Raw genomic sequence first — 19,245 nt, 5'->3', positions numbered from 1 at the left:
ATACAGACAGAAAATAGAAGTGATATTACAAGGGACTAGCAGGAGAAGGAAATGGAGATTTATTGTTAAATGGACACAGTGTTTCTGTTTATGATGAAGAAAAAGTTATGAAAAGTATGGTGGCGATGGTTGCACAACATTGTGAATATATGTACTTCACTGAACTGTGTGCTTAAAAACAGTTAACATGGCAATTTATTTTTTCAAAAGAGCCCAAAGCATCATAAACATGACAAGTCATTCCAATAAGTAACAGGATATTCCATTTTAGTGTGAATATTGAAACAACTTAAATGTCCCTCAAAAGAAGATTTGTGGAGGGGAGAATTGACAGTTGTGTATCCATTCAACAAATGAGTTGTGCCTAAGTTAAGGGCAGACACAACCTATGGAGGACATGGAAATCTCTTCAAACATTTAGTAAAAATAAAAAGGACAAGTTGAAACAAACCACAAAAACATATGCCATGCATCTGTGCATTTCAAGGTATGTCACATGAAATGTACACTTAAGATTAGCACATTTCTCAAACTGTAAATTTTACATAAAATGGAAAACTTGTAAGGAAATATGAATTCTACCTAATGAGATGCATGCTGAAACATCTACATTAAGTGAAATGGTATCCGCAACTGACATTGAAACGCATAAAAAAATGTTAATGATGGACAGAAAGATTAGTAAATAGGAATGTAACAAACCAAGGATTGTAAAATATTAATGAAAGAATCTAGAAAGTGAGTTCATGGGGAATCACTGTGAAATTCTGTCAATCTTGCCGTATGGTGCAACATTTCATAATAAAATGTTGGAAAAGAAAGAGGGTGTGGCTATATTATCACATAAAGTAGATTTTGGATGAAGGAAAATCACCAGAGATAAAAAAGGCTATTACTTATTGATAATGGGTAAATTCACCACAAAGACATGACAATCCTAAATGTACATATGCCTAACATCAGAGCTTCAACACACAAGAAAAAGCTGAGAACTGCGAGGAGAAAATGGCAAACCAAAAATTGTACTTGGAGACATCAACATTGCTCTGAGTATTACAGAGAGTATCGTTAATGATATAGAAGACCAGCATGCAATCAATGAACATAATTTAATTGAAATGTATAGACTATTTAACCCAACAACAGCAGAATCTATACATGGAACACCCAAAAAGATACACCATTTCTGGGCCATAAGGGAAATTAGAAAAGATATGAACAGAGTAAAAATGAAACATAAATAATCAAAATTTGTAAAATGCAGGATTTAAAATATTATGCACAGTAGGGAATTTTATATCTTTAAATGCATGTTAAAAAAGGTGCAACATCCAAAATCCATCTTAGGTAGCTAGAAAAAGAAGAGTAAATTAAACCCAAAGAAAGAAGAGTAAAAATCAAGGAAATAGAAAAACATGAAGCAGCAGAGGAAATCAATGATATCCAAGGCTGGTGCTTTTAAAAAATATAATACGACTGCTAATACTCTACAGGCTAATCAAGAGAGAAAAAAAAGGCAAGATACAAATTAACAGAAATGAAAACTGATATATCATGACAGAGCCTATAAAAAAAAAACACAAAAGGATAAGAGAACATTATGAACAAATTTACACCAATAAATTTAACTACTTTATTTTTGAATATATACATTTTTTCACTTTTCAGTAACAGTTGACATAGAAGATTGTATTAGTTTCAGGTGTACAACATAGTCATTAGACATTTGTATAACTGGCCTGCAACGTTTCTGTTGAGAAATCGGCTGACTGTCTTATGGGAGTTCCCTTGTAGTCATCCTGATAAATCTAGTACCCATCTGACACCATACAGAGTTATTACAAAGTTATTAACTATATTCCTTATGCTATATTTTACACTGCCATAACTATTCTGTAACTTCCAATTTGCACTTCTTAATCCCTTATCTTTTTCACCCACCCCTGACCCCCCCTCCCACCTGGTAACCATCAAAAGGTTCTCTGTAACTATGAGTTTCTTTCTGTTTTGTTTATTATGTTCTCTATGTTCAACATATAAATGAAACCATATGGGATTTATCTTTCTCTGTCTGACTTACTACAATCAGCACAATATCCTCCAGGTCCATCAATGTTGCTGCAGATGGCAATATTTTCCTTCTATTTTATGATTGAGTAATACTCCATTGTTTGTGCATGCAACGCGTATGTATATATATGTATATAGATATCAGTATACATATGTATACAGATCTATATGCATATGTGTGTACACACACACACACACACACACACACACACAAAACACCTCATCTTTATCCATTCACCCATTAATGGACACCCAAGTTGCCTCCATATCTTGGCAATTGTAAACAATGCTGCAATGAACAAATGGATGCACACATCACTTCGAAGTACTGTTTTGGGATTCTTTGGATATATATCCAGAAGCGGGATTACTGGGTCCTTCTTTGTCTCTTGTTGTAAAGCCTTTGTTTAAAAGTCTCTTTTAAAGTATTGCTACCCCAGGTTTTTTTTTCTATTTTCATGGAAATATCTTTTTCCATCCCTTTACTTTTTCGTCTGTGTGTGTTTCGAACAGAAGTGAGTCTCTGGTAGGCAGCACATGTTACAGTTTGTTTTCTTATCCATTCAGCCACCCTATATTTTCATGGGAGCATTTAATCCATATACATTGAAAGTAACCATTGATATATATGCAGTTACTGCCATTTTATTATTCATATTTTTATCTTCTTTTTTTTTCATCTTAAAGCAGTCCAACATTCCTTTTAATACTCCTTAAATGGTGGTGAACTCCTTTAGCTTTTTCTTGTCTGGAAAGCTCTTTATCTGTCCTTCCATTCTAAACGACAGCTTTACTGGATAGAGTAATCTTGGTTGTAGGTTCTAACTTTTCATCACTTTGAATATTTCAATCCCTTCTGGCCTACAAAGTTTCTGTTGAGAAATCAGCTGACAGTCTTATGGAGCTCCCCTGTAGGCAACTGAGTGCTTTTTTTCTTGCTGCTTTTAACATTGTCTTGGTCTTTAACATTTGGTATGTTAATTATGATGTGTCTTGGTGTGGGCCTCTTTGGATTCATCTTGGTTGGGATTGTGCTTCCTACCTGGGCTTATAAATCTACTTCCTTTGCCCGGTTAGGAAAATTTTCTGTTATTATCTCTTCAAATAGGTTTTCAATTCCCCTCTCTCTCTCTCCCTCTCTCTCTCTCTCTCTCTCTCTCTCTCCCCCCCACTTCTCATACCCCAATGATGCCAGTGTTGGTACACCTGATATTTTCCCAGAGGCTCCTTAAACTATCCTCATTTTTTTTCGGATTTTTTCTTTTTGCTGTTCTGATTGGGTGCTTTCTGCTACCTTACATTCTAAATCAATGATTCGATCCTCTGCTTCATTTAATCGACTGTTGATTCTATCTAATGTAGTCTTTACTTCAGTTACTGTATTCTTCATTTCTGACTGGTTGTTTTTTGTGTTCTATCACCATTTTTATGTTTCCTATCTCTTTTTTGGAGTTCTCACTGAGATCACTGACCATCCTTTTAACCAGAGTTTGAACTCGGCATCTGATAGATTGCTTGTCTCCTTTTTGTCTCGTTCTTTGCTGGAGCTTTGTTAGCTGTTTCATTTGGGACATGTTTCTTGGCCTCCCCATTTTAGCTGCCTTCCTGTTTGTTGTACGAATTAGATAGAGCTGCTATGTCTCCAGGGCTTACCAGAATGGCTTTTTGTAGTAGTTGTCCTGTGGGACCCAGTAGTACAGTCTCCCTGGTCACCTGAGTCAGGTGCTCCAGATATGTCCCTTGTGTGGGTTTTGTGTGTCCTCCTGTTGTAGTTGAGCCTTGGCTGTTTACACACCAATGAGAGGTACTGAACCTCAGGCTGACTGGTTATGAAGACTGGCAGTGACTACAGTAGAGAAGCTATTGTTCAAGGGCTGACCATACAGATAATTTACTTTAGCTAGGCTCTAGTGTCTGCTAAGTCTCTTGTTTGAGTGTGTCATTTGTAGAGATGATGTGGTTGTGCAGTGGTGTGGTTGAAACCAGGCCACTAGGTGTGCTGGTTCTGGGGCCTCTTGGGAAGTGTTTTCGTACAGCCCAAGGTCACCTGAGGCCTGTGCCCTACCCAGCGCCACTTGGTATGAGCCACAAAGCAATCCACAGATGGAGGTGCTCAAGAGGCCAGGCCGTGAATGGAGTCCAGCTGATGCTATTGTCAGGACTGGGGATGTTCAGCAGGAGACACAGGGACACTGAGAGCAGATACTGCTTGTTTGGGCTTTGTGAACCTTTGAAAGATTTTAGGAAAGTCCATAGCATGAGCCAAGACAGCCCATTTGTATGGAAAAGCCACTGGAAGCTGCTTGGGTGGTTCCACAAGTTGGGTCGGGCAGGATCACAGGAAATCAGCAGAGCAGGTGGAACAGTGTTGACCAGGTTGGTGTGCACTCAGATATGGCAGCTGCCTGAGTCTGCACACCAGGAGAAGGGAAGGCACAAGAATGAAACAATGGGTTCTACCAGCACTTCTATCTGTGAGAAAGCTGACCCTTAAACTCTCACTCTTAAGCTAGACTATTCAGTTCCTCCCTGTATGTTCCTGGCACCTTTTGGGCTACTGCCACTCTAAGCGAGTGAGTCTGGCAGTGAATGAGTCCATCTATGGGCCCTTCAAGCGCCTGGGACTCCAACAGCCCTCCATCTCATATAGCCAAATTCTGCTGGTTTTCACAGGCAAAATTTGGGGGGACTTCTCTTCCCAGCACTGGAACTCTAGAATGGGGAGCCTAGTGTGGAGCTGGGACCCCTCAGTCCTGTGGGGGATGCTCCACAGCGGAGATATCCCTCCCAATTTTTAACCGCAATACACAGGTGTAGGACCAATACGTTCTATGTCTCCACCCCTCCTACCAGTCTCAAAGTGGCTTCTTCCGTATGTCCTTAGTTGTAGGGCTTCTATTCAGCTAAACTTCAGGTGATTTTCAATGATGGTTCTTCTGTAGTTTAGTTCAAATTCTGATGTGGTCCTGAGAGGAGGCCAGCACAGCATTTACCTACTCTGCAATCTTGACTGGAAATCTTAAAATTTGACTACTTTAAAAGAAAGGGACAAATATCTCAAAGACAAAATTTACCCAAAACAGATCTAACGAGAAACACAGTCTAAACAGCCCTGCATTTATTAAAGAAACTGAATCTGACTTAAAATAAAACAAACAAAAAAAACCACCTCAGAAAATTCGAGGCCCATGGCTTCAATGGAAAATTTTATCAAATACTGAAAAATGAAATAATATTTATCCTATAAACATTCCTTAAGAAGACAAAGGAGGTGGGAGCACTCCACAACTCACTATATGTAACAGTATTACTATGATAGCAAAACCAGAAGATATTACAAGAAAAGAAACTTACAAACGAACGTATCTACTTAACAATGAAGTAAAATCCTGTTGAAATACAATATATATAAAGAATAACATACCATGACCAAGCAAGGCTTATTCTAGGAATGCAAGTCTGCTTTTCTAGATCACCCCAAAAGACACATTAAAATGCATTTGAATGAATTAAGCATCCATTTATTATTTCAAAACAGATTTTATGCATAGACAACATCACTGTATATGTAATAAATCCACAAGAATCTACAAAAAAGCTACTAGAACTAGTAAGAGATTTTAGCAAGGTCACAGAAGAAAAGATCATTAAATCACCTGAAATTTCATTTATCTTGACATCAAAAACATTAAGTGCTTAGGGATAAATTTAGCAAACTATATCCTAGATTTGTATAGTATAACCTACAAAACATTGCTAAGAGAAATAAAAGAACTAAATAAATATATTATATTTATATAACAGGAGACAAAATACTTTTAAAGTGTCAATGATCCAATAAAATCCCAAGAAGTCTCCTATAAAAAACAATCAACAAACATACTAAAATTGATACAGAAATGAAAATAACTGTGAATAGCCAAAACAATTCTGAAAAAGTAGAAGAAAGTTATAGGAGTTATAGTATCTGAATTCAAGACTTACTATCAAGTATGAGATTACAATAACCAAAAGAGTATGGTACTGGTTCAAGAATAGACATATAACCCATTAACTCACAATTACATGATCAATTGATTTTTGACAAAGATATGAATGCAATTCAATGGAGAAACAAATCTTTCCAACCAATGGTGCTGGAACAATTGACTGTTTATACAGTAAAAAAAAAAACACATGAATCTTCACCCATACCTCACCTATCATTTGCTAAAATTAACATGAAAGGAATTAAACTTAAAAGTGAAAACTATATAACTTTTAGAAGAAATCACGGAGAAAAATATACTTGTAACCTTGGGGTAGACCAAGGTGATGGAAAGTAAACTGACTCTGAGTGGTGAACACACAATGTGATATATAGCTGATGTATTACAAAACTGTACACTTGAAACCTACATAATTTTACTAACCATTGTCATCCCAATACATTTTAATTATTTAAAAAATGATTTCTTAAAGTAGGACACACACACACACACACACACACACACACACAAACACACACTTAAAAAAACTGGTAAGATTCCACCAAAATTCAAAACTTCTGTTTTCTGGAAGACACCATCAAGGAAATTATTTAAAGCCAAAGAGGAAGAAAATATGTACAATACATAAACATGAGAAATGACTAGTATACAAAATTTGTAAATAATTATCACAAATAAAAAGAAGACAAATATCCGCCCCAAAAGAGCAAAAGAGTTGAATGAACACATCACAAGGATATATAAACAGCCATTTAGCACATGAAAAGATGTATAACATCATTAGTTATCAGAGAAATGCAAATTAAAATAACAACGAAATACCACTACACATCTATTAAAATGGTTTTAAATTTTAAAAATTGACAATAACTAATGTTAGTAAGGATATAGAGAAATTGGAACTCCCATATATTGCTGGTGGGAATTCAAAATGTTGCAGCCTCATCGGAAAACAATTTGGCAGTTTATTATAGTGTCAAACATCAATCTAATTCAGCCTATGTACATTAAAGAAATTGAATCAATAATGAATAACCTTCTAAAACAGAAAACACCAGGCTCAGATGGGTTCACTGCTGAATTCTACCAAACATTTAAGGAAGAAATTATGCCAATTCTCTACAATCTTTTTCAGATGATAAAGCAGAAGTAATACTTCCTAACTAAATCTACGAAGCCAGCATTGCTCATATACTGAAACCAAAAAAAAAGACATTACAAGAAAACTACAGGCCAATGTCGCTCATAAATATGTGCAAAAATGCTCAACGAAATGTTAGCAAATCAAATACAAAAACGTATAAAAAGAATTATACACCACAACAAAATGGGATTTATCTCAGGTATGGAAACCTCGTACAACATCTAAAAATCAATCGATGTAGTCCTTTCACATCAACAGGCTTAAAAAATCATATGATCATATCAACAGATGCAGAAAAAGCGTCCGACAATGATCCAACACCCTTTCATGATAAAAATTCTCAGGAAACTAGGAATTGAAGGGAACTTCCTCAACTTGATAAAAAGTATTAAAAACCTTCAGCTAATGTCATACTAGTAACTTTTCCACTAAGGTCAGGTATAAGGCATGCATGTCTCCTCTTATAACTTCTTTTCATCATCACACTGGAAATTCTAGCTAATGCAGTAAGACAAGAAAACGCAATAAAAGGTACACAGGTTGATAATAAAATTGTCTTTGTTTGCAGATAAAATAATCCTCTGTGCAGAAAATCCAGAAGAATTAACAAAAAAATCCTGGCACTAAGTGATTATAGCAAGGCTGCAGGATATAAGACTAATATACAAAAGGTAATTGCTTTCCTATATACCAGCAATGAAAAAATGGAATTTGAAATTAAACATGCACATACCACGTGGCCCAGTAATACTGCTACTACTTTTCCGATAAAAATGAAAAAATATTTACACACACAGACCTATTTTATAATAGCTGTATAAAACCTGTTTATAATAGTTTCATCATAAGCCAAAAATAATCCAAGTGTCCATAAACAAATGAATGGATAAACAAATTGTGGTCTATACGTATAGTGGAATAGTACTCAATAAAAACAACAAACTACTTGGTACATACAAACATGGATGAATCAAACAATTATTACCCTTCAGAGACACAGAGGAAAAACTGAGGGTTGCTAGATGGGGGTGGGGATAAGGGGGAAGGTCAGGGGATTAGAAAGCACAGTCAGTAACCACAAGATTGCCACAGGGTTACAAAAGTTAATTTGGGGAATGTAATCAATAATGTTGTAAAGATTTTGTAGGGTATCTGATGGACACGTGTCCCATTTGGGAGACCTCCTCAGGGATGATGTAGATGCCTGATCACTGCACTGTACACCTGAAGCTGAACAATAATGAATGCCAACTATAATTTTTTATATATATATATATATATATATACATACATACATACGTATATATGTATATATACATATACATACATATATATATGTATGTATATACTTACAAGAAATGGAGTACAGCATTAGGAATAGAGACAGTGGAAATATAATGGCTCTGTGTGATGTCAGAGGAATAGTGGATGGGGGGAGGGGTGTCCACAGTGTGAGGGATATAAATGATAAACGTCTAAGTATTACTTTGTCTTGTGCACCTGAAACTAATAAAAATAAAAAAAACGTTTAAAAAAGAAAGTTAATTTGGGGAATGTGATCAATAATGTTGTAAAGATTTTGTAGGGTATCCGATAGACACGTGTCCTATTTGGGAGACCATCTCAGGGATGATGTAGATGCCTGATCACTGCACTGTACACCTGAAGCTGAAGCTGAACAATAATGAATGTCAGCTACAAGTTTATATATGTATGTATATATGTGTATATATATATTACGTATATATATAATATATATATATATTATGTATATACTTACAAGAAGCAGAGTACAGCATTAGGAATAGAGACAGTGGAAATGTAATGGCTCTGTGCGATGTCAGAGGGATAGTGGATGGGGGGAGGGGGGTTGACACAGTGTGAGGGATATAAATCATAAATGCCTAATTATTATATTGTTTTGTGCACCTGAAACTAATAAAAAAAATTATTACCCTGAAAACTATTACATAAGAGAACACACTATATGATTTCAAGCATATAAAACTGAAAAAGATAAATATAATCTACAGCGATAAAAGTGCAGCTAGAGATGTAGGGTTGAGGACTGACCAGAAAGTACCAATGAAATCTTTCTACATCTTAATTATGGTAATGACTACATGGAAATACCTTTGATAAAATTATTTGATCATAATCTTGGTATGGGAAATACATCATAGCATAATTGGTAGCTACACACAACCATACTAAATTTCTTGGAAGAGTTTACTTAAGCTAAAGAAACGTAAGTGGCTAAAATTGGTGGATTGAATGTTTACTAAAATGAAGAACAAAAAAAAGTTATAATCACACAAGTACAAAAGAAGAGGAAGATCCTGGAAGAAAAGAAATGTCAACTAAATTGTGAAAGCCACAAGGAATATGGGCAAGTGTCAAATGATATAATAAAGAAAGCTAAAACTTCAGTACTTCTTAAATAAGAAGTACTACATTTGATATTCCTCAGAAGATTCAGGACTAGGAGGTATCAGTTAACACAGATAGTTATGGAGAAATGTGGAGTGAAAGCAGAATTGGTTGAAAGGCTAAAGAAAGAACAGTTAAATCTACCAGATGATCAAATTAATCCATTCAAGTCAGGTGATTATCCCACTTCAAAAATTCTGGAAAATGAAGTGCATGAGAAAATACGGATCTAAGGAACAAGAGATAAGTGAGAGAATTCTCAGAACAGTGAAAGTAGATGAAGCCCAACTAGAACCTAATCAGATTAGAGTATGAAAACAAGGCTCTAGCAGTGGAAATTCAAAGAAAAATACTAGAACTAATGAATTACTTGATGTGTTTGAAATTATTGAGGAATTTTAGTGTTTTGCTGGAAAGCTGGAAAATGAATTCACCACAAAAGCATATAGAAAATAAGAGAAAAAATCCAAAACATTATTAACTCTGGGAAAAGCAAACAAAAACGTACATACAAAGGAATGTAATCATTATATACTATGTGTGCATACACATGCAGATGTGTGTATGAGATACACATTCAGTACACACAATGTAGCCCTGCTGTGAACAGTTACAGAGTTATAATCATGGAACTCAGGATTTAACCTGAACTGTGATATAACCATATTGAGAGAATGTGAAGAGGATATCTTTGGTGGGTACTATATTGAGAGCTAAATCTACAACTTCCATATAATAATGTCACGAGAAATAAAGAAATAGTATTGGGCCAGCCCGGTGGCTCAGGCGGTTAGAGCTCCATGCTCCTAACTCCAAAGGCTGCCGGTTCAATTCCCACATGGGCCAGTGGGCTCTCAACCACAAGGTTGCCAGTTCGATTCCTCGAGTCCCGCAAGGGATGGTGGTCAGTGCCCCCTGAAACTAAGATTGAACACGGCACGTTGAGCTGAGCTGCTGCTGAGCTCCCAGATGGCTCAGTTGGTTGGAGTGCGTCCTCTCAACCACAAGGTTGGATTCCCGCAAGGGACGCTGGGCTGCGCCCCCTGCAACTAGCAACGGCAACTGGACCTGGAGCTGAGCTACGCCCTCCACAACTAAGACTGAAAGGACAACAACTTGAAGCTGAACGGCACCCACCACAACTAAGTTTGAAAGGACAACAACTTGACTTGGAAAAAAGGCCTGGAAGTGCACACTGTTCCCCAATGAAGTCCTGTTCCCTTTCCCCAATAAAATCTTAAAAAATAAGTTAAATAAATAAATAAATAAAGGCAGTCAACTTCTACCAGGAAAAAAAAAGAAATAGTATTATGAGTATATTCAACAGAAACATACAGGTAAAAAACAAAAACCAGCTAAAAGAATTAAGAGTTGTTACCTCTGAGTACAGTCCAGAGAACAAAAAACTGTTATTTTTTCAACATAGCCTTATATTAATATTTAATTTTAACAAAGCATATTTTTCAATTTAATAAACATAACATTTTAATTATATAATAAGCATGAAAAACTAATTAAAAGTATATGGAATATATCAATACACATTTAAACTGAACAAAAGGGAGAGTAAAACACAGTATATACCATATACAATGATTTTAGAAATCAGAATAAGAAAATTATAATAATATAGGAGTTTAATGCCTATTTACCAAATTGTTAAGTTTTTTAAAACAAAATTAACATCACAAAAAGAGACAACTAGAGTTAAAGTACTCCTAAGTGAGATGCAAGAGGAAGCATGTATTACCACACAAGTATTTTTGCCCCCCCAAATAAAAATGAATCTAAATCTGATCAGGCCTCTATATCCATCTAAGTAACAGTTTACAGGACATACAGGAGCCAATGAAAACACGACACAGGAATGCGACCAGTAAAACTCAAAACATAGGAAACCGTGCACACATAAATAGTCTGGTTTCTTAATGTACTATAAGGAAAAAAGGGGAAAAAAGGAAAACCAGAAAAAAATGCAACATATAGTGAGACCTCCTTAGGATTCTGATTCACACCATTTTTAGAAACCATTACTATGTTATGAGGAAAATGAAGGAATTTTAAACAACTAGACATTGGAAATATTAGGGAATTACTGTTAATTTTTAGTGTAATGATGGTTCTGTAGTAATGTTTAAAAGGCCTTTATCTTTCGACAACATATTGTGAATTACATATAGACAGAATTATATGATCTCTGAGACTTCCAAAATATAATCTGAAGGTAAGAGAATAGATGAAACAAGACTGGCCATGTGTTCGTAACTGTTGAAGCTGAGTAATGGGTACAAAGAAATTTATACTACTACTCCTTCCCTCTATACATATGCGTGAAAATTTTTACAATAATAAATTTAAAAATCTGAAATCCTTTATGGATTTAAACATTAATTTTTAAACATTTTTCTACCCCAGATGAAACACAATCACTGCTCATCATTCAAGAATCTCACTCTTTCCATCAACCAATTTATATTAATATAGCCCAATAAAGATTTTTAAATTGCATAAAATACTGCTAGTAGAGGAAAACAACTGTTACTAAAAAATCTGTGGTTGATTACAACATTCTATTTCTGAAATACTGAAATATATCTATGAATCTATGGAAATCACGTTAAAAAGAAAGCATAAATAAAAACTGGTTTACCTCTCTCAATTTCTCTCTCTCTCGCTCCCTCTCAGCAATACGTTTTCGCCTCTCTTCCTCTTCCTTAAGAGCATTTTGTGTTTCTGTTCTTAGTTTGTCATCTTTAAGAATCTTTCGAATTTTCTTTCTGCCTTTCCCAGGAGACTTGGAATCATCATTTTCATCTTCTTCTTCTTCTTCTTCTTCCTCGTCGTCGTCTTCTTTATCTCCTTCGTCAGAATTACTCTGGAAATTAAATGATCAAAGGTAAATGCAACAAAATTGCCTAATTTATCCACTTCATATTAAAATAAGTAACATACCGATAAATGGTAGAAACATACTAAAAAGTTTCAGAATTTTACTTTGCAAAAAAACAGGATTATTAACTTACACACACAACCCAAAAAATGGTAAAAGGGACTGGAATAGACTTTTCTCTAAGAAAAATATAGAAATGTTCAATAAGTACGTGAATAGATACTCAGTATCATTTGTCTTTAGGGAAATTTAAATCAAAATCACAAATGAGATATTATTCAGATGGCCATTTAAAAAAAAAACAGAAAATAGCAAGTATTGATAAGGATGTAGAGAAATTGAAAGCCTGGTGCATTGGGAAAACAGTGTGACCATTCCTCAAAGAACTAAATATAGAATCACCACATGATCTGGCAAGTCCACTTCTTAGATTATAACCAAAAGAATTAAAAGCCAGGATTCAAACAAATATGTGTACACCCACATTAATAGCAGCATTATTCAAGGTAGCCAGAGATGGAAACAACCCAAATGCCCATCAACAGATAAATGAATAAATACAACGTTATATATAAGTACAATGAACATAATCCAGCCTTAAAAGAAATTCCAATACGTGCAAACGCATGGATGAACCTTGAAAGCATTATGCCAATAACAAAAGCCAAACACAAAAGGACAAATATTATACGACTCCACTTATATGAGCTATTTAAAAATAGGCAAATTTATAGACACAGAAATTAGAATAGAAGGTACAAGGGGCTGGAGGTAGTTGGGAATGGGGAGTTACTTTTTAAGGGGTACAGAGTTTCCAATTGTGAACGTAACTAAGGCCAATGAATTGTACACTTACAAATGGTTAAAAGGTTCATTTAAAAAAGATGAACCCACCCAAAAGAGAATAGTGACAGAATAAAACATGTTACAGAGTATTTATACTTTGTATAATTCTGCTTATATGCAGAAAATTCAAATTGAATAACTTCATTTGTAGAAGAAATGTATTCCACATGAATCACTATACAGGATAAAATATTTAATGTCTTCAGAAAATATAAACACTTCACAACAATTCTATAGTCCTTCAAATGTGAAATAATGATTTTGAACAGCTAAAAATTTCCATTAGATTTAGTTAAGAAACAAAAAAAAAACAATTATGTCAAAATTAAGAGTTCTGCATATTTATACACTCACTAAGTCAATCCTTCCACAAAAGTGTAAAAAGTAAATGAACCACAATTTAAAGAACCAATGGAATGAATAGGAGGTAATAACATACTTACTATCATCCAATGTACCAGTTAAAATTCAAGCGCACAGTAAATGTCCTTATTACCTTGTTTTCACTGGATGAATCTTCTTGAACCTTAATGCGTCGCCTTTTCTTTTTCTGTTTATAACTCCGCTGATTTTCTTCCAACTCTGCTTTCTTTGCAGACCTAAAAAACATTTAAAATGCAAAATAAGGCCAGTCACCTTTGGGTGGCTGGTATCTGTCGGGGGTTCCTGAGCAGGTGCCGAGCTGCGGCGCGAAAGGAGAAAGCCAGGCCTGCGATGCTCCGGTCCATCCTGCCTCCTGTGTGTCTGTGTCCGACTCAATGTCTTTGGTGCTGATCACCTTTTTGATGTGGTGATCATAGCACTGGCTTTGGAGTCGGGAAACCTGGGTTCAGATCCTTTTTCCTTTAGTTAATAGCTTAAATACTGACCATAGCTCTTGAACTTCAGTATAGGTCCTGTGTTACTGGGGGAACAAACTGAGACTCAGAGAGTTTAGGTAGCTTGCCCAGGGTCCCACAGCGGGGACATGGGAAAGGAGTGACTCAAACAGCTCTGTCTTGTGCCAAAACCTGTGCTTTACCATTGCCCACAGACTTCCAGCCACTCTCTGAGCCTCATTGTCCTCATCTGCCCTTACCTAAGCTTAACCCATATAGCAAAAGCAACAGCTGTATTTTTCAGCATTAGTTTCTTATGAGGTTCAAAAAAGATTATGTTCATCAAAAACATTGTAAATTTCTGCCTGAAAATGAGTAGAGTATACATTTGTGTGCACAAGTGTTTATGTATGTTTTTAAGTTGGGCTAAATGGATATTTAACGATATTAAAGAATTTTCCCTTTTTCAGACGCAATAATAGTGTCATGGTTATGTTGCTGTTGTACTTAATGAATTCTTTTATAGAAATATACTGACATCTTTACTGATTAAACTTCTGATTTGCTTTAAAATAATTGAAGAATTCAGCCAGAGGCAGTGTGAATCAAACAAAATTGGTCATGAGTTGGTAACTGCGGAATCTGGGGAGGGATCCTTGAGGGCTCAGGTCTCACTATGCTATTCTCTTCACTTGAGTATGCTTGACATTTTCCATAATAGAATGTGAGTATATAGAGGCAGGGAATTTTTTTTAAAAAAAAACAGTGGGACTTCCTCTATTCTACTGATATAAACCCACCTCTAGAATGCTATGTTCAATTCCAGGCACACACTTTTAAAGAGAGAAACACAGAGAAACTCTGTACTCTGTGTAGTGAGTACAGAGAAGGTGATTAAAATGGTGAGCAGATGAGACCTTGGAGAGTGAGTAAAGGAAACAGTCACAGTCCTCAGAGATAGAAAGGATGATCCTGTGGGACAGGAGGGAGCATCTTTGTCCCTGTCACGTCGGTGGGGCTAAGCTAAAACCATAGGAGAGAGTTACAGGAAAGCAGGTCAGATGCAGAAACTTTCTAACTGAGCTTTTAATGGTGGGATGGCGCCCACAAGTGCTGAGTTCCTAGTCACTTAGAATTCCAACAGGGGCTTCATCCGATGACTGAGAAGAGCATATTGCCTTCATTCATTCACCATTTATTTGATACCTATTCTGTGTCAAACAGTCCAGGGTGGGACACATCAATATATATATACATACATACTTACGTACATACAAAAATAAATATAAAATACTTAACGATGAATTTCCTTAAATGAATTATTTACTATTTTAGAATTGCTTTACCTTTGTGTACATTCCTAAAAAAGAGGAAAACAGGAAGAAAAATAACTTCACTAGGTTCAAGAATGATAAAACTCAAATCTAATCTAATGACCAACATTGTAAGTTATTCATAGAAGAGATCTGGTATATGAGTAATAAGATAGATGGAGGGTCTTTAGAAATATAAATGGCCAATATAGACATAAAAATAAATATTCATTATCTCTACAAAGCAGAATTTTAAACACTATACTATTTTCTTTATATCAACTTACTTAAAAAAAAAAAAGAAAAGAAAAAACCAGTAATATTTTTGGTGAGGAAAGTTCTTCTGGACTTAGAAACCAGTACACAAAGTTATATTAATCCAGACACTATGTTTCCGGCATAAAGGACAGACACACAGATCAATGGAAGAGAAATTAATGTCCAGAAATAAAACTACATTTATGGTCTACTGATTTTCCATAAAGGTATCAAGACAATTCAATAGGGAAAAAATACTCTTTTCTACAAATTGTGCTAAGACAACTGTATATCTACATGCAAAAGGATGAAGTTGGACCCCTATCTTGTGTCATATGCAAAAATTAACTCAAAGTGGATCAAAATCCCACTAAAATATATGTTATAACTAACAGACTCCTCATTGTTTTATTGTTGAAGATTGAGGAAATGATTACTTACATATTCTGCTGGGAGGAGAAAAAATTTACTTCTATAAGACAGTTTGAAAACATGTATGACAATCTTAAAATTACACAACTTTGACCCAACAATGTCACTTTTTGAAATTTACTCTAAGAAAATGACCAGACAAGCATATGAATACACACACACACACACACACACACACCCTTATACATATATATGCATGTATATGTGTGTGTATATATTATTACTACAGTGTTCTAATAAAAATGTTCTGTAAGAGTGAATATATGAATATTTTTAAAACAGTATTTACATTAGAAAATATTGAGAAGCATTTAAACATACAAAAAAAGCAGCTTAATAAAAACGTCAGAGGTTATAAAGGAAAAATAAGGATCAAAGTCCTAAATGTAAGAGCTAAAACTATAAACCTTGTAAAAGAAAACACAGCCATAAATCCTTGTGACCTTGGATTAGGCAATGGATTCGTTGATATGACAGCAAAAGCACAAATAACCAAAGAAAAATATAGCTAAATGAGACTTCATCAAAATTAAGAATTTTTGTGCATGAATGGGTACTGTCCAAAAAGTAAAAATATAACCCATACAATGGGAGAAAATATTTGCAAATCATACATCTGATATGGGTTTTGTATCCTGACTACATAAAGGACTATCACAAATAAACAATAAAAACACAACTCAATTAAAAATTGGGAAAAGCATTTTGATAGATGCTTCTCCAAAGATACACAAATGACCAGTAAGCACATAAAAAAAAAAATGCTCAAGATCATTAGTTATCTGGGAAAGGCAAATCAAAAAACACAACGTGCCACTGCACACCCACTAAGTTGGCTATAACCAAAAGAATAAAAATGATAAATGTTGGTGAGGATGTGGAGAAATTGGAACCCTGGTGAATTGCTTGGGTGAATAAACATGGTGAGCCACTATGGAAAACATTTTGGTTGGCAGTTACTTAGAACGTTTAGGCATAGTGTTACCATAAGACCAAACAATTCTGCTCATAGGTATATTCCTGTGAATGAATATACCTATGAGTAGAACTGTACAATGAATGAGGAGAACTGTATTCAATTCTACAGTGAGTAGACTTGTACACAAATGTTCAAAATTGTACTCAAATGTTCGTAGCAGCATTATTCATAATCGCCAAAAAGTGGAAACAACCCAGATGTCCATCAACGAATGAGTAAACAAAATGTGGTATTATCCACATAATGGAATATTATTCACCCGTCAAAAGTAATGAAATACACAGTTACCTCAGCAAGAGGGCAGACTAGGCAGCTCCCAGCTCCTGTCCTCCCATACAAAAGCAGAATAAACAACAACATATGATAAAAAGTAACTTTGTGGGAACTCAGAAACCACTTAAGAAACTGAAGCAACCAAGTGAATACTTAACCAAGAGTCACACTTAAAATGATAGGAAATTTTGTAGTGTTTCTGCTCACACTTGCCCTACCTCCTTCCCTGATCACCTCCATAAGGTCAGGAGAAAGCTGCCCAACTCCCAGCTCTTCCATCATAAAGGAAAGATAAGTGTGGAACTTGCTTGCAATGTTCTGGCTTTTCTGGAGGATGCCCAATGGGCAGAATACTATCTCTTCTAACTCAGAAAACATAAAAAAACATGAAAATATGTTCAACACCACGTTTTCAACCTCCAAGGAGATATAGCCCCACCCACATCCCTGAAGTCCAGGTAGTGCAGATAAAAACAAAAACTTGTGCTATAACACCATCTATTGGAAAACAAATTAAAGACCACTACTTATAAACCTGCTGAACTGTTAAAAGCAAAACAGTACCTAAAAAACTATTTCAAATGCCCAGGTGGAAAAATAATCAATCAACTACCATGAATAACCAAAGTAACAAGGTATCTTATAAAGTAAATGAAAATTCTCTGGAAAACAAACTAAAAGTCATGGAAGACTGTTATTTAAATGACAGAGAATTCAAGATTGCAGTTCTGAAAAAACTCAATGAGGTACAAGAAAACTCAGAAAGGCAGTTCAATGAGCTCAGGAATAAAATTAACAAACAAAAAGGAGTACTTTTTAGTAAAGAGACTGAAACTATAAAAAAAATTCTGGAGCTGAAAAACACAATAAATGGGATGAAGAATGAATTCGAGAGCTCAGGAAACAGAGCAGAGCAGATGAAAGAGAGAGTTAGTGTTCCTGAAGTTAGAAACCTAGAAATGACTCAGGTGGAAGAAATAATTGAGAGTTAAAAAAAATAAATGAATTCTATGAGAACTGATTCCTTTAGAAAGAGCAACATAAGACTAATGGATATACTGGAAGGAGAACACAAAGACAATGGAAAAAAATGTGACAAAGAGCTGGTTCTTTAAATAGATAAACAAAATTGACAAACCCCTGGCTAGACTCACTAAGGAAAAAAGTGAAAAAGACTCAAGTAAAATCAGAAATGAAAGAGAAGTTACAATGGACACCACAAAAATACAAGGAATTATACAATAATACAATGAAAGGCTATATGCCACCTAATTCGATAAACTAGAATGGACAAATTCTTAGAAAGATATACTCTTCCTAAACTGAACACGAAGAGTTGGAAAACCTAAACAGACCGATCAATAGTAAGGAAGTTGAAAGTTATCAAAAACCTCCCAAAAAATAAGGGTCCAGGGCCACATGGCTTCGATGGTGAATTAAACCAAACATTCAAAGATTTAATAACTATCCTTCTCAAACTCTTCCAAAAAACTTAAGAGGAATACTTAACACATTTTACGAGGCCAACATTAACCTGATACCAAAACCAGGCAAGGACAACACACATACAAAGAAAATTATAGGTCAATAATGCTGATAAACAAAGGAAAAATCCTGAACAAAATACCAGCACTCCAATAAACTTGAAAAAAATAGACACCAGCAAATCCAGTATAACAATACATTGAAAAAAGAATACATCACAATGAAGTGGGGTTCATTCAGGGACACAAGGATTGTTCAGCATATGCAAATCAATGATGTGATATACCACATTAACAAAATAAAAGATAAAAATCTTAT

General features: G+C 35.1%; 1 protein-coding gene across 8 annotated transcripts in view; it reads right to left on the bottom strand.

Annotated features, from left to right (window-relative positions):
• Positions 1-19,245, bottom strand: part of ATRX (ATRX chromatin remodeler) — a 263,444-nt gene that overhangs the window by 132,904 nt on the left and 111,295 nt on the right. For all 8 annotated transcript variants that reach the window (XM_033104061.1, XM_033104070.1, XM_033104101.1 and 5 more), the window contains 2 exons: positions 13,866-13,968; positions 12,284-12,508 (listed from right to left, as the gene is read on the bottom strand). In XM_033104061.1, coding sequence (XP_032959952.1) covers positions 12,284-12,508; positions 13,866-13,968 — 328 coding nt within the window. The remainder of the gene's footprint in view (positions 1-12,283; positions 12,509-13,865; positions 13,969-19,245) is intronic.

The sequence above is a fragment of the Rhinolophus ferrumequinum genome, chromosome X (genome assembly GCF_004115265.2).
Source record: "Rhinolophus ferrumequinum isolate MPI-CBG mRhiFer1 chromosome X, mRhiFer1_v1.p, whole genome shotgun sequence".
Lineage (NCBI taxonomy): Eukaryota > Metazoa > Chordata > Mammalia > Chiroptera > Rhinolophidae > Rhinolophus > Rhinolophus ferrumequinum.
Note: the sequence above shows the minus strand (reverse complement) of the source record. Positions and strands in the feature narration are given on the sequence as shown.